Genomic DNA, 15,375 nt, shown 5'->3' with positions numbered 1-15,375 from the left:
AAAAAAAAAAAAAAAAAAAAAAAAAAAAAAAGCCAGAATTGACATATGGAGACAAACATGATTGAGTTTGCTTAAATATAAGGCCAATCTTTCTTTGTCTTGTGTGATCTTGACACTTGAAGAATGCGGGTAAAATATTTTGTAGGATGTCCTTGTCCCAATTCATTTTTTTCCTGCTATTTTCTCATCATTACACAGGGGTTATGGGGTTTTGAGGAAGAATACTATGAACGTGAAATGCTTTCTCATTGTATCACTTCCAGGGATACCTGACAGCAATGTGTCTTAGAACTGGTGATGTTAACTCATCTTTTGGTTAAGGTGGGGTCTGTCAGATTTTTCTACTGCAAAGTTACTGTTTTTCACTTTTTTTACTCTTGTCTTTTGATGCAAGTGACTGAGCCCAGCTTAGATTCAAGAGGAGGAGAATTAAGCTCCAACTCTTTTGGGTGTGTGTGTGTGTGTGTGTGTGTGGAATCAAGTATTTAATAAAAATTTGTGGGACACCTTGATGGCTCAGTCAGTTAAGTGGCTGCCCTCAACTCAGGTCATGATCCCAGGGTCCTGGAATCAAGCCCCATATCAGGCTCCTGGCTTGATGGGGAGCCTGCTTCTCCCTCTCCCTCTGCCTGCCTGCCTGCCACTACCCCCGCTTGTGCTCACTCACTCATTATCCCTCTCTCTGTGTCAAATAAATAAATAAAAATCTTTTAAAAAAATTTTGGAGTGATACTTTATGGCCTTGCAACTATCCTGTTCACCTTAAAGTTTTGCCCACTAATATTTGCATTTAGTGGATCAGGTCCGCAGCAGTTATTACTGTGGTATTTTAACAGTAATTTTCTATTTCCCTCATTCCTTCTATAATTATTATTATTTGGAATTCTTATGCATGGAGTTGTCCAGTAGCAAGCATTTATTTATTCAATCATATCACTGATTTATATAAGTGTGGCATCACAGATATTTCATTTTGGGGACTATAAACCAATACTATCATTATTTTTTTGTTGCTCAAGCTGGGCCAGCTTTGGCCATTGGGAGCTTTCAGGATGGCTCTTCTATCCTTAAGACATGTTCCTTTTTTTTTTCTTTCTGGTACTTCCTTACTCTGTGGGACTATAGGAGGCTCCAGTCCCATCCTGTACTTCCCTACCCTGGCCTTATGACCAGCCATTTCTCCAGGGATCCCTGGTTCCTTTTACTGGATAATGTCATGTAGAAACCAAGATCTGGGTACTAAAGATGCTCATTGTTTTTAGAAGAGCAGCTTCTAGCCCTTCTCTGTGGACAAAGCACGAAACTGTCAGAGGAAACCAAGATGTGGCTGCTAAGTGCAATGCGGTAGGGAGCTGCTAAGATGGTCCCTCAGTGGTCCCGACCTACTGATATTCATGGTCTTTTGTAATCCCCTCCCCTGGAGTAACTTGATTCTAACCAAGAAAATGCCTTGCCTTTGAGATGTCACTTCCTGTGATTACATTACAAGAGACTGCAACTTCCATTTTGCTAGTTGACTCTCTTGCAGGTTTGACAAAGCAAACCACCATGCGTGAGCGCCTCATGGAAGGAAAGGAACACATGTGAAGGACTGGGAGCTCCCCAGCTGATAACCAACGAGGAACAGGGCCCTCAGTTCAGCAGGCTACAGAGCTGAGACCTGCTCAAACTCATGGGAGCTCAGACCAGATCCTTCCTTAGTCCCGCTTTCCAGAGGAGTCCTGAATACCTTCCCAATACCTTCCTTGGTAGTATCCTCGGGAAAGCCACTGGAATAGAAGACCCAGCTAAGCCAGCCTAGATTCGTGACCCACAAAATCTGGGAGAATGTGAACGTGTGTTGTTTTTAGTCACTGAGATTGTGGTAATTTGCTACACAGGAAGAGATAACAGAGTTTCCTTACTTGGATCCTAGAACAGAAAAAAAAAAATTCTTGGAAAAATCAGTCAAATCCAAATAAAGCCTGAAAGTTGAGTTCCTGGTACTGTGCCAATGTTATTTTCTTAGCATTGATAAATATGCCATGGTTCTGTAGGATATTCACATAAGAGGATGCTGGTTGATGGGTCCAGGAACGTCAATGCTTTCGCAGCTCTTCCGTTAAGTAAGCTCAACTTCCTTCAGAATACAAACTTGGAGAAAAACATTTCTGGGCGTTATGTGTTATGTTCACAAAATGAAAAAGAGAACACAGCAGATTCGAGGAGGAGGAAGTCCAGAAAAGGTTATCAGGGACACATCAGTCTGGTGCCAGAGGCTCGGCAACCAGGCCTTAATGGTCAGTGTGACAAGCCAGAAAGGACTAGGAAGGGTGGCGGTCACAATCTGCTAGGGGAGATGCAAGGCCAGGCCTGATGCCCATCCTGGGAGCCAGAGTCTGGTGGAGGAGTTCCAAAAATAATATTTTTTCCCCAACTTTCAAGAAGAGTATTTGTGTTTGTTTACCTCCATTTAACCCCCCCCCCCCCAAATGTCAACATTTGTCCCTAAACGGAACTGCTTGCCTGTCCCTCCACCCTTATGGTTTTTGTTTGTGCCCTTTGGACCATCTGGCAGACCTCTACCGCCTGCCAGGAGTTATCCTCATACGCTTCCTGATCGGTTTCCAAAAGTGAGCCTGCAAGAAAATCTTTGCTGCCTCTGCCCTCAGTGATGACATGCTTCACAGCAGATCTCTCGCTCTCCTAACTTTACCATTTAGCTCTTCGTCCATCTACTAGCTATGTATCTTCAGGGAGTTAGTTAAACTCTAGTTCTCAGCTTCTTCCAACATGGAATGGGTCTAAGAAGTGGCACTTTCTTCATAATTAGTCCTTGGATTAAACAATTAGGGGAAACATAACAGGAGGGTGCCTGGCAGGTAGTTAAGGACTGACTGCTTTTGCTCGCAGGTTATTTTCCTCCAGCCCCTCTAAGTTCTTTAGTCCATCCCACATAAATCTGTTTCTTCCAAGAACCTTCTTCCTCCTGGCCAGCCCCAACCGTGCTCACTGTACAGTCAAAAGCAAGGATAGGAGACCCTCTGCCAAAGTTAAAAGCGCATCAAACACGCCTAGCATTTATTATTTTAATCACAAACCTACAGACCCCTTAGTACACCCTCCTTGGGGCTTGACCCCAAGGATCTGAAGCTGACAACCTTGGGTGTATGTGGTAGGAAGGGTGGGCATGGGCAGGGAGTGTCTCACAGCTCTGAAATGGGGAGGAGTCCTCCCAAATGGAGAACGGGGTGGATGGAGGCCGGAGATTGGAGGTGACCTAGCTTCTGAGAAATGGGGGTGGGGGTCAGTAAAAAAAATCAGATAAACAAAAGAGGTGTACATATGCTTTTGCAACCCTCCCTCCAAGCCTCTGCTTTGGTGGGATAGGCTTCCACTTTTCCCCGGGCTTGGGAACTCCCCAGAAAGGCCCCTTCCTTCATCCTGCTCCTCTATAGACTGCAAGAGTGCTGCGGTGCTGGTTCTGGGAACCTGGACTCCGTACCCTCTAATTCCCATCACCTCCCTAAACTGCCCTTCAAAGTAGGGGGCGGGACTCTACCCAAGGGTGAGGGTCTAGTTCTCCTGATCGAGGTCTGGAATGTCGCCCCACAAGATTTCAAGATCGGCCCTCTTCTCCAAGGGCAAGGTTGGCTCAGAGCCCTCCTGGGTTAGGTCCCATTGGTCCCAGGTTAAGGCTGGGGAGCTAAAGTACCACTCTCCCCCTCCCTGCAGCGTGGAATGCTCTGATGGGATGTTGCTAAGGGACAAGGTCTGATCTCCACATGGCCTGATCTCACGGACTCCCCCATGTTTGAAATACCTGCGCTCTGCTGAGCCTATAGGGAAGGGGCGGGGCCTGGCTCCCGCACGGCCGGAAGGCCAGGACTGTGCTCCCAGGTGAAGGGCTCTCCTCACGTCTGTTCCTTGGCTGGACAGGGCAGGGCTGAGAGGAAAGGGCAGGGCTTAAACCCCCAGGGTGAGACCTCTATTATTTTGACTCCTCTTCCCTGCCCGGATTGACTAGACTAGTGGTTCCAAGAGAGGGGGTGGGCCAGTATCTTGCTATCTCCTTACCCCAGGAGACCTGGCTAGGAGAGTCCCTAAGCAAAGGTGGGCCTAGCTCATGCTGCCTCCTTCCCTCACCTGGGCAAGGGCGCATCCCACAGGGCGGGGCGGGGCTGCAATCTCCAGGGGAATGGCCCGAGGTTACCGCCTTCTCCATTGCTGAAACGCCTCACTGGCTGGTCTGGTGGGGAAGGGGGCGGGGCCTCATCTGACTCCTCCTCCTTGCCTGGTTGCAGGGGTGGGACCTCATCATGTCTGCTCTTCCCCCCAACACCTGGGCAGGGCAGTCTCACGGGAGGGTGGGGGGGAAAAGGTGGGGCCTCATCCTGAGGCATCCTCCTTTCCTGGGTGGGGATGTCCCAGGGGAGGGGTGAGGCCTGATCAGGACTCCTCCTCCATGCTGAAGCTGCTGCGGCGACTGCTGGCCTTGGAGACAGCGGGGGAGACCGACGAGAGCAGGGGGTCAGAGGCTGCCCGCAGTGGGGACAGGGCGCCCGACAGTCCCCCCGCCACCCCTTCCTCCTCCTCCTCCATCAGAATGTCCTCCAGCCCCAGGTGGAAGGGGTCCCCCAGATCCCCCAGGTGGTCGCTGGGAAAGTGCAGGTCCAGAAGGGCATCCGAGGGTGGCGCTGGGGGCTGCTGATGGGGGGCACTCTGGGCAGATCCCCCTGCTGCGTGAAATGCTGCTGTGCCTGGCCTGCCCTCCTCCTCAATGTCCAGCTGCTCTGGCTTGAGGCTGTCAGAGGCTGAAGTTGTGGCCAGGGAGAGCAGCCCCGGGGTGGGAGGTACCGGCAGACCGTGGATCTGTGCCTGCAATTCTAGCTCCTGCGAAAGGTGGGGGGGGGGGCAGGATCAGATGGGGTTCATGGTTCCTCAGAGGCAGAGAAGTCTGATGGTGCCAAGGGCAGGCTGCTGCTCACGGGTTGTGTGACTTGAGGCAAGTTTTGCTTAACGTCGCTGGGCCTCAGAGTCCCACTCTGTAAAACGAGTGGAATAACGGTCCCTGCCTCACGGAAGCATACAGAGGGCTACCTTAGCAAATGGAGATAAGGCTCCTGTTGCCGTGCGCTGCACGAGACAAACACCATATACATTAGCCAGTATTCGTCGCTGTTCTAGGTAGGGTTATGATTGCTACTTGTCACTGTCGTGTGAGTTGGGGAAGCCTGGGGATCCCCCAAGTAGGCCAGGAAATCCCAGCCTGCTCTTCCTCTGCCTCTGCCTGTAGGGAGCCCCCGTCCCCTCTGCCACGGCCTCCTTGTCCCAAACCTGAATTCGGAGCTGCAGACTGCGGTTGGTCTGTTCCAGTGAACGTTGCCGGCTCTCCAGGTCTTTCGAGCGTTGCTGCTCCTTCTGCAACTTGCGGATGTAATCCACAGAGGCTTTCAGGATGGTGCCTTTGTTCCAGCGCATCTCCCTGTAGGGCCCGACGGGGAGGAAAGGAGGCAGTGTTGCGTAGGGGGGCTCTCGGGAGCTGATGGGGCAACTGCACCAGCACAGGCCTAGACCAGAAGTTCAGGGGTGGGGCATACCTCAAGGGTATGGAATGCCCTTCCCACTTGTTCTGGGGGAAGAACAGATTCATGCTCCTAGAACATGGAAAACCACTCCCACCTCAGGGCCTCCAGGCCATCAGTGCCCTCCGCGGAGAACACTCTTCGAAGCCCAGACACCAAGATGGCTCCTGCCTCACCGCCCATGTTTGCTTGTCAGTCCAGGCCTGCCCTGTGCCCACCCCTCCTCACCCTAAGTTGTAACCCTTGCCAACATTCCCCGATCTTCTATTCTTTTTCTAAAGTCATCTCTATGACCAACATGGGGCTTGAACTCACAAACCTGAGGTCAAGAGTCACACACTGGGGAGCCTGGGTGGCTCAGACGGCTAAGCGTTTGCCTTTGGCTCAGGTCACAATCTTTAGGTCCCTTGCATCGAGTCCCGCATCTGGCTCCCTGCTCAGCCGGGAGTCTGCTTCTCCCTCTCCCCCCGTTTTTGCTCCATCTCTCACCCCCCCTCAAAAGAAAAAAAAAAATCTTAAAAAAAAAAAAAAAAGAGTCACACACTCTACTGAGCCAGCCAGGCACGCCCCCATTTTCTCTTTATTTTTCTCCACTACAATCCTTGTAACCTCCCAGATTTTATTTATCTTGTTTATGGTCTGTCTGCCTCCACTAAAGTATCAGTTCCAGGAGCTCAGGGATTTTTGTCTATTTTGTCCCTCTGATATCCTCAAGGCCTAGCACAGTCCCTGACACAAAGCAGCTCGATGCGTCCCTTGAATGAATAATTAGGAAGTACTAAATGAACCCAAAATGAGTGCCTATGTCAGATGGGGACCAGATGAGGCACACTGACTGCAATGTCATGCACTTAAAATTGTAGGTTAGGGGCTACAAGGGGCTATGCCCCTATGCAGGGTCCTGAAAGCTGGATGGACCCAGAGCAGAAATGCCAGGCGCTTCCCACCCAGGAACAGCTTTAGGGGAACAGGGCCCTCATCCCACCTTCTGCCAGCCCAAGGCCCTCCCCCCATCCTAGACTCACGGGTCACTGGACTTTGGGATGAGGGTACCCAGCTCCTTGATCCTGTCGTTAATGTTGAATCGCCGGCGACGCTCGACTTTGGGGGTGGGGTGGGGAGAAGAGTGGGAAAGCTGTCAACAGCCTGAGGAGGGAGGAGGAGCTGGGGATGGGGAGGCTGTTGCAGGGACAGGCCCCCCTCAAGGAAGGCCAGGGCAGGGAGTGAGGCAGGGCTGGAGAGCATGCTGGCAAGGGCACGGGAGCCCACTCACTTAGGTTGTGATTGTCTTTCTTCTGTCGTTCCTTCAAAAGGGCCTTGGCCTCCGTCTCTGGAAGAGAGGTGGGGGTGGCGGGTAGTCAGGACCTCTGGGCGTGGGAAAGACAGAGGGCAGCATGTACGGCTGCGGGGGTAGGAGATGGTGGGTGGAGACAGGGAAGTGACTTTTTTTTTTGAAGTGCCACTTTCATGACTTTTTTAAAAAGAGCCCTGGTGACTGGTCATTTGTTAAACCCAAGACAAGAGGAAATGGGGTGAAAGCTAGCCCATAGGCCATGTGGAAGGAGAGGGCAAACAGCCCCTTTCTGTCTGCTTAAGTCCCTTCCCCCAGTATCAGGCCCACCTGGTTGACAAAGGGCTCACCCCGGGGTCCAGAATGGGCGCCTGGGGCCAAGTCCCTGGCCCTTACCAGAGATCTCCCGTTTGATGTTGGGCAGCTCAGCCGGGCAGGAGTTGCTGACAGTGATGGCTGGTGTGGCCACGCCCTGACTACTGTACACATCAAGCAGATTCCCTGACACAGGCAGCTGGGGGCAGGGAGGGCAGAGAGACGACGGCTCGGAGCAGCCCCAGGCTTGGCCCCCACCCTTCCACACGCTCCACAGATGCCCTAACACAAAGACTGGCTGGCTCAACACAGGGACCCTTCCCTCTCGTTCAAGGGAACTTTGCAGGGCGACTCAGTGGGGAGGACAGGATCACGTGGACCCACCCAGCTTGGTCAGGGGACCGGAGTCTGCTGGACCCTTTCCTTGTGCCCCTGAGTGCCCCCAAATACCTCAGCAACCTAGGAGGCCCCTCTCCCCAACTCTGGGGTTGGCCCTGAGAAGTGCTGGAAAACCACTCCTCCTCAGGTCTTTCTCGGCTACGATGCAACCTTCCAGCCCGTCAGCCCCTCTTAGCACAATGTTCCAAGTCGGCATTCTTGGAACACTCCAGCTCAATCTTCTCAGACCTTGGGAAATTGTCATGGTAACATTCTATCCAAAATATGGCCTTTCAGAGAGTTCCAGCCCGATCTCTAGCCTTCTGCCGTGGCTGTTGTGTTCCACCACCTTATCATGTACATGTTCATGCACCGAGCTCCTGACTTCTGGTATCTTCCTACGCATTCCAATCTCTCAGGATTTCTTGTCCAACTATTCAACAAGCACTGCTCTTTTATGCCAGCCTTGATTTTTTTGTTCTCTTTCCTTCACCCTCTCCTGGATATACTCCAAGGTAACACACTAAACCCTGAATAATTAATCCCACCTCTTGATGAGTTATCATCTCTTGAAACCCCTGCTAGTCTGCTGGATCCACATTAATATAAGGTCCCAGTCCCTAGCTGTGTCCAAATCAATAAAAAGTTCTGATAAGCTGGTGCCGTATTTATACACGCTTCTGTCCTTTTGGTGTGTTGGAAGGAAACAAAGCCACAGCCCCCTTGGTATGTCCCAAAGCAAGTTATAGGACTCCTGGAATGTTCCAGAACCAGAACTGTATAATTTATTGGCACATCCCTTGCTCCAGAGAGTTTTACCCACTCTCCACAAGGATCCAGCCTCTTGGCATGGTTCACTGAAAGAAATGTACTTTCCGATCACCCTGAGGTTCAACCATACCAGGTTTTTAAGACTTTTGATATGTTCCAATCGCTACATGGTCTGGCTATATCCCAATGACCTGAATCTCTTGCTACAAGAGTCCCATTCCTTGGTCCCTCCCACACTGCAGTTTGACTGCCTAGGTATGCCTGATTACCTCCCCAGAGTCCCTGCCCTTGTATCTCTCAGAATCCACCAGGACAACCTCTCCACACCGCCTAACACAAGGTACCAGGGCCCTAGTGTGCTCTCTTCTCATCCCCATGGCCTGCTTCACTATCTTCGTACAATCCAAAGTAAGGGTCTTATATACACAGCCAGCCTGGGTGTCGTGTCAGGGACAGAGGGATGCGACTAAGCCTCAGCCAGCCTCCCATCTCAGGGCCTCACCGTGCTGGGGAGCTGCAGCCCTGCAGTGCCTCCGGGCAGATAGCTGAGCATCTCATCATTGTAACTGGATTCCAGGCTGATGATCTCATCAATGACATCGTCAATCTGAGGGAAGAAGGGAATATGGACAAGGGTTAGAGGAAGCTGGACGACGGGGAGTGTGGTAAGGTTGTCTGCAGCTACTGACCTCCTTCTCTGAGCTGGACCCAATGGTGAGGAGCGCCATGGGGCTATTGGGGGCGCTGCCTGTGGGACCGGCAGCATGGGCAGCCTCGGGCGCTGGGAGCGGCTGGGCGCTAGCAGCTCCCGGTGGTGGCGTGAGGGCCTGGGAAGCCAGCTTGGGGCCGAGTGTGGTGGACAGGTACTGTTTCACCTGCTGCCGGCGTGCCTGCTGGAGGTGGTAGCGCGTCGGGTTCTCTAGGTGGGTCTGCACCTGTGGGAAGGAAGCAAGGAGGGGTGGAAGGGGACAAGGTAGGATGGGCTGACTATGTGCCCCAGGCTGACCCTCAGAGGTCACCTGTTTCTAGGCTCAGGCCAGCAAACCCGGCCCAGAATCAGAAACCCCTCCTACCTCCCCCAATACTGGGAAGTCTTCCCCAGGGGCCCAAACTCTTTCTCAGAAATCCCTCAGTTTCTGGGGCACCCTGGCACAGGTCCCAAGACTCCCTCTCCAGTCTCTGACATCACCTAGGAGACGTAGAAGCCACATGTGGCTTCCCAAGTCACTCCAGTGGCCAAACTCTTAATGTATGACATACACAGGAAACTCTTCCTATGAATTTCTTCCTGGGGTTACTTCATAGGAGGCCCTAGGGCCCACTCGAGGCACTTACAACCTTCCAGGGCCCACCCAGACATCCTGTGCCTCCTAAGAACCCCTCATGGCTGCGCGAGAATGCCCTGGAACCCCTAAATATAACGGGACACTAACACAGCCTATTTGAACAGTAACTGGGACCTTCCTGAGAGCCCCTAGGACCTTGGCTGAAAAGCCACCACGACCGCTCCTCAGTCACCAAGACCCCTCCCAGGTCCTCTGGATGTCACCTTACCTTGAGCACCTCCCTGGGCACCTGAGCAGGGGGAGGACGGCCCAGTGTGTGGCCCCCTGCAGAGACGCCCACAACTGAGATGGCAGGAGAGGCAGGGGCAGGGCTGGGGAAGGAAGAGGCTGCGGCCTGTTCCCGTCGCTCACGCCTCTCCTGCTCCTGGGCCTGGGCCCGCATGAGCTGCTGCCGCAGCAAGACCCGCGATGAAGAAGAGGACGACATGGCAGGGGTCCTGGAGCCCCCTGCAGAAGACGATGCAGAGAGTGGAGCTGGGGTGGCTTGCAGTGATATTGGGAGGCTGTGGAATGGGAAATATGGGGCCATAGGTAAGCTAAAAGTCTTGTCCTGAGCCTAAGTAGTCACCGTGGGAGGAAGCGGATACTGGAATTAGGCCTGTTTTCTGCCTTCAGGGGCCACAACGTGGAGGGGGACACCCAGGAAGCACACCTGCTCAGGGCTCTCTGGGTTCACAGTCTGACGGGGGAGATACTGGGACCAGGCCGAGTCCCAGCCCTTAGAGGTCACAGTCTGGTGGGGGAAAGGTTTAGCCTTCGATCCTTATGGTGAAGGCTGGATCTGGGCCTGTTCAAACACTGAGGAGAGATGCCATTGCTAGGCTGTGGGAGAGGGGGTCCATCCCATTTAAAGGAGAGCAGAAGGATGCCAAATGGGGGCCATGGCAGTAGGTTAGGGTACAGAGGGCTCTTAAAGCTCCGTTTGGGGCTGAGGATGCTCAGCTCCTGGTCATGGGCATCTGGCTACAGGGGTAAGTGCAGGGCATTCCTCAGCCCCAGCCTGGGCCTCTAGACCCAGGAGCTAGGCAGTCTTGAAAATCTCAGAGATTTCACAATCCTCTCTTCCTGCCCCTCTTCCAGGTCCCCTCCCCTCTCTCAGAGCCCGGGCCGATGACTCAGCACATTTAGACTTCCAAGCTTGGGGAAAGAAGAGACCAGCAGGGGTTCCTCAAGGGCTGGGGGGGTGAGTTTGTTGAGTGGGGAAAGGGGTGAGCAGGGATTGTGGGTACAGCTCCGCCCACCTGGCGGCTGGGCACCCGCAGGCCAACCGAGGCTTCCAGCAATATTTGTGTATGAATGGGTGTTCGGGTTGGGAGGAGGGAGGCAGGGGAGGTCTGGTTCAAGCTAATGGAATCCCAGCGTGGCCACCTGCTTTCCTGTGTGACGTACACTTTCAGGCCCTTAATTTTACCATCTGGAAAATGCACTCTGCCGAAAGGGTTGTCCTGGCACTGAGGGCCTCTGCCTGTCAAGAGGGGATGGAGGGGCCTGAGGAATTGGGAGGGGAGTCAGGGGAGACAGACCTTGAGCGTAGGGGTAGGGGCTGGCTTTTGAGCTCGTAGAAGCTGTCCGGATCGAGGACGCTTTCTAATTCGATGTCAGCAACAATCCCAGATTCCGGAAGCAAAGAGTTGAGGCTGAGGGTGGAAGGGAGGGAAGGGTGATTGTCAGTGAGTATGTGGAGACCTCACTCCCCTCCAAGAGAGAAAGAAAGAGTGGGCAGTGGGAAGGAGAGAGACACACATCAGGGGAGAGGGGACCAGAGCGCAGGCCGCAGAAGAGGCTACTCCTTGGTTACCACCATCGGGAATTTCCAGGTTTTCCTCTCTCCCCACACCCCTCTTCCCTCCCCACTTGCTTTTACTGTTACCCATAGTCCCTTAGGATTCAAAATAGTAACAGTGCCTGGATCCCAACTCCTCACTCTAACACAGTCACGTGTAATAACCTGGGTTGGAGGGAAAAGAGAAGCAAAGAATTTAGGAAGGACAATTCACTTTGCAGGAGTCCTGACCTCGCAGTCAGAGTTGTTCCAGCCCCCATACCTCTTCCTGGGGTCCTGGCAGCTGAATGTGAGCCCACATAGGTCTACACACTTCCAGCACTGTGGGGGCACCCTTCGGCACAACAGTCCATTGTAACACAAACTGAATGCATCACAAAGAACTGGGGTCGATGATTCACAGGACGGAAGGATCCACCATTTTTGCAAATAAGTAACCCCCGCCCCAGCCCGAGTTCAGGGGAAGCCAATACACACCCCCAATACAAAACGGAAATATCAAGGGCTCCCCTCATTCCGGTAATTTGGATTTAAAAGAGGGAGCGCTGGGGTGGGTGATCCGCTTCCGCAAGCAAGCATTCTTTTCTTGGCGGGAGGAGCCTGTCCAGCGCTCTCCTGGATTTTTGTGACAGCGCGCGCGCGCGCGCGCGCGCACACACACACACACACACACACACAACCCTACCTCTAAAACCAATATCCACTGACACAAAATAAAAAGCTGTACACCCCTCCCTTTCAACTATTCCCACTACTGTGATGAGCCAGGTTGTTTCGAAGTCATCAGAAAATGGGCAAGCACTGGGTGCAAAGGCTCTCTCTCACTCAGTCCTCCAGGCCAGGGGCAAGACCCTAGTGTGTAGGAAGCATTCACATGCACGTGAATGGATATGCATCCTGAATCGAGTCAAAGACTTAGAATCCTGAAACACTGTGGGTGACTTTGCTTAACAAGAACTCTCTCCCGCGGCTCCGAGGATCTGTTTTCTTCCTTCCTTTCCTCACCCTCAGTTGGGGACCTAAAACCACCCAGGAAGTCGAGAAGAGGAAGCTTGGGGAGCTGCTGAGCTCAGCACAATCCTAGGAAGAAAGCAGGCAAAGCCCCATCCCTGCTCACACACCCATTGCACTGAAGTTTGAAGAGATGGGCACTGGGGTGGGCAGGGTGAGAACAGAGTGGGCTGGCGCTTACAAGCCTGCTGATCGAAGTGAGGATGTGAAGAGGCCACAGAGGACCCACCCAGGCAGGGATGGTGAACCTGGCCCTCATTCCAGCTCTAGGGACAGATTCGAGATGATTGATTTCCAGGGTCTGACTGTCTGACGGGCAAGGGGAGAAAAAGAATCCAGGCACGCGCAGAGGGTGAGCCAGGCTGGCTGAGAGGCTGGGATGGTTGGCAGCAGGAACGAGACCCTCCTCTGGGTTCCCAAGTAAGGTCTGAGGCCTTCTCCGAGCTAAGAAGTAGGACCATCTCTGTTGCCTCTGTCTGTCTCACGGTCTCTCATTCAAGCCCCTGTGGGGGTGTGGGAAGAGGGCTTTTCCACTATCCCTGACCATGATCTGACCCAGCTGGGTGGGTGGGCAGGGGTAATAAAGTGATTATTCTGGTCAAGCCTTGATGAATGTTGCTTCTCTTGCTCACGCACACACACACACAAAGCTGGTCCCACCTAGCATATCTGAGATACCCCCAAATCCCTCCAGATTCCTGTTATCCCCAAACATAGTCAAGCAACCGGCCACTGGGAATCATCCAGCTTCCAAGACAGCACTTCTGTCTTCCAGGACCCCTTCTCTGACACTGAGGGGAAAATTCCCTTCACATCAGTGCCTTGCCTACAGAGTACCCCCTCAAATTCATTCCCCTCACGCCTAACTCAAGGACCCCAAATTCAGCCCCAGTCCCCCAAGTTCAGTTGCCCCAGACCAGGCTCGGGACACAACAGAATCTTACCCCTCTAAACCCAGTCAAGTGCCCCCCAAATTAGAACCAGGCCTCCCTTAAGGCACTTCCATGACTTCTTTAAGCCTCAGTCCAAGCAGGCCACCAGCGGATTCCTTAGGTACCCTCCCAAGACCGGCGCCCCGACGTCCTCCAAGCCTAGGCCGAGGGCCTGCAATCCCAGGCCCGGGCTCCCGTTGTCCCCCCCAGAAACCCCAGTCGGCACTACCGGTCCCAGGCGGCCCCGCACCTGAGCAGCTGGGCCGAGTCGGCTGGCCTGCGCTCCTCCAACAGCACGAACACGGCTCGAGGGCCTTCCGCGCTGGCCTCTACGCCGTCCCGAGCTGGCTCGGCCGCATGAGACATGACGCCCGGCCCCGGGCGAGCCCTGCCAGGCCGGTCGGGCCCCGGCCCGGTCCCCCTAACAAAATAAGAGTCCCCCTCCCCCCGTTCGCCACCGCCTCCTCCGCTAAGCCATGGAGCGAGCTCTGCGCGGGCGGGCGGCGTCGGGACGATGGGATGGGCCGTGAGTCATCCCCCGCCCTGAACGGACCAACACCCCCCCCCAGCCTAACCCTGGACGACCGCCCTCCTCCCCCTCGTCCTCTTCCCCCTCCTCCCTGGGCTGGGGAAACTCCACAGGAAGTGACCGCACGGAGGATGGACGGCTCGCTGGCCCACCCCCTCTGAATGAGGCGGCCAATCATCGAGGGGTGGCTCGAGGGCCCGCCCTAAACTACGCCTCCGACACAGAGGGAAAACTCGATTCGGCCGGCCCTCATTCCGAGAAGGACGCTCTAGGCCACGCCCCCAGGAACAGTGGCCAATCAGCGAGACATACTTTGATTAAGCCCCGCCCCCGAAAGCGATCCCTCCGCAGGATTTTTTTAAGCCGCTTCTTGCGTCCTCTGCGCCTGCGCACCGGTGGCCTGTCTGCGCGCATAGGGTCTCCAGGCCACGCTTCTAGCAGCAGGACCGCGCCCCCTCTTGGCCGATATTTGTAACGACCGCTCCCTAGATCGCGAGGCAACCTCCATCCAGCCGTGCCTCCTCAGCAGAAGCCTTAACTGGGAGGCCTAGGCAGCTAAGTTCCCCCGAGGTGCGAACCAGAAACCCCGCCCTTTCGGTACCCACAAACCAACCGCCCAGCTGGTCTTCCCGGGAGCATTCCGCCTACTCTGTGTCACCTAGAGCTATTGCTGTACTAGGTCGTTGTACTACATAGTGAGTGCTTAATAAATCCCTGACAGACGAATGAATGAGTGAAAGGATGGAAATCTGGTCTCTTCAGTGAATGACTTCGAGAATAATAAAGATCCGGGTTTGGATTTGAGCAAGGGACTGCCCCTCTCCGATCCTCAGCTTTCCTGGCCTGTCAGATGGGGGTCATAATTACCTGTCTGGCAGGATTGTTATGAGGATTAGAGATAAGTTATGAAAAGTGCTAGCAGGTTGTTTGGCATGCAATCGGCTCTCCAAAACTTGATTCACTCATTTGTGCACTGGCTGAACAAATATTTATTGAGCTAGTCTGTGTTCCAGATACAGACAAGCTGGCTCACACACAGCAAAGATGCCCCAGCCATACACGGTCAGCTCAAAGAACACCTGGACCCTTCCCTTCCCTTCCCCCTTCCCAACATCCCAAGACCCTACCCAGTTGTTGGACCTCAAATAACTTCACTGAGTTCTCATCCGTCTTGCGCGTTACTGTATTGGCCCAGGACGTTGGCTTAGTAAATACGCACCTCCCCACATGCTTGCACAACCCCAATCCCATTATCCACATAATAAAGATGACAATTAGGTCCCAAATTAGTCTTTTTATTTTTTTTAATTTTTTTTAAAGTATTTTTTTTTTAAGATTTTATTTATTTATTTGACAGAGAGAAATCACAAGTATACTGAGAGGCAGGCAGAGAGAGAGAGAAGGAAGCAGGCTCCCTGCTGAGCAGAGAGCCCCATGCGGGACTCGATCCCAGGA

The 15,375-nt window shown here is 53.5% G+C and overlaps 1 protein-coding gene across 1 annotated transcript; it reads right to left on the bottom strand.

Moving 5' to 3' along the window:
* Positions 1 to 3,027: 3,027 nt before the first annotated feature.
* TFE3 (transcription factor binding to IGHM enhancer 3) lies at positions 3,028 to 13,960 on the bottom strand. The gene is made up of 10 exons (XM_059384565.1): positions 13,642 to 13,960; positions 11,189 to 11,302; positions 9,874 to 10,168; positions 9,009 to 9,254; positions 8,822 to 8,926; positions 7,252 to 7,369; positions 6,838 to 6,894; positions 6,590 to 6,665; positions 5,317 to 5,464; positions 3,028 to 4,872 (listed from the first exon to the last, which is right to left on the bottom strand). The coding sequence occupies exons 1-10, from the start codon at positions 13,755 to 13,757 to the stop codon at positions 4,429 to 4,431; spliced, it is 1,719 nt and encodes a 572-aa protein (XP_059240548.1). The 5' UTR covers positions 13,758 to 13,960; the 3' UTR covers positions 3,028 to 4,428.
* Positions 13,961 to 15,375: the final 1,415 nt, after the last annotated feature.

This window comes from Mustela nigripes, chromosome X (genome assembly GCF_022355385.1).
Source record: "Mustela nigripes isolate SB6536 chromosome X, MUSNIG.SB6536, whole genome shotgun sequence".
In the NCBI taxonomy this organism is placed as follows: domain Eukaryota; kingdom Metazoa; phylum Chordata; class Mammalia; order Carnivora; family Mustelidae; genus Mustela; species Mustela nigripes.
Note: the sequence above shows the minus strand (reverse complement) of the source record. Positions and strands in the feature narration are given on the sequence as shown.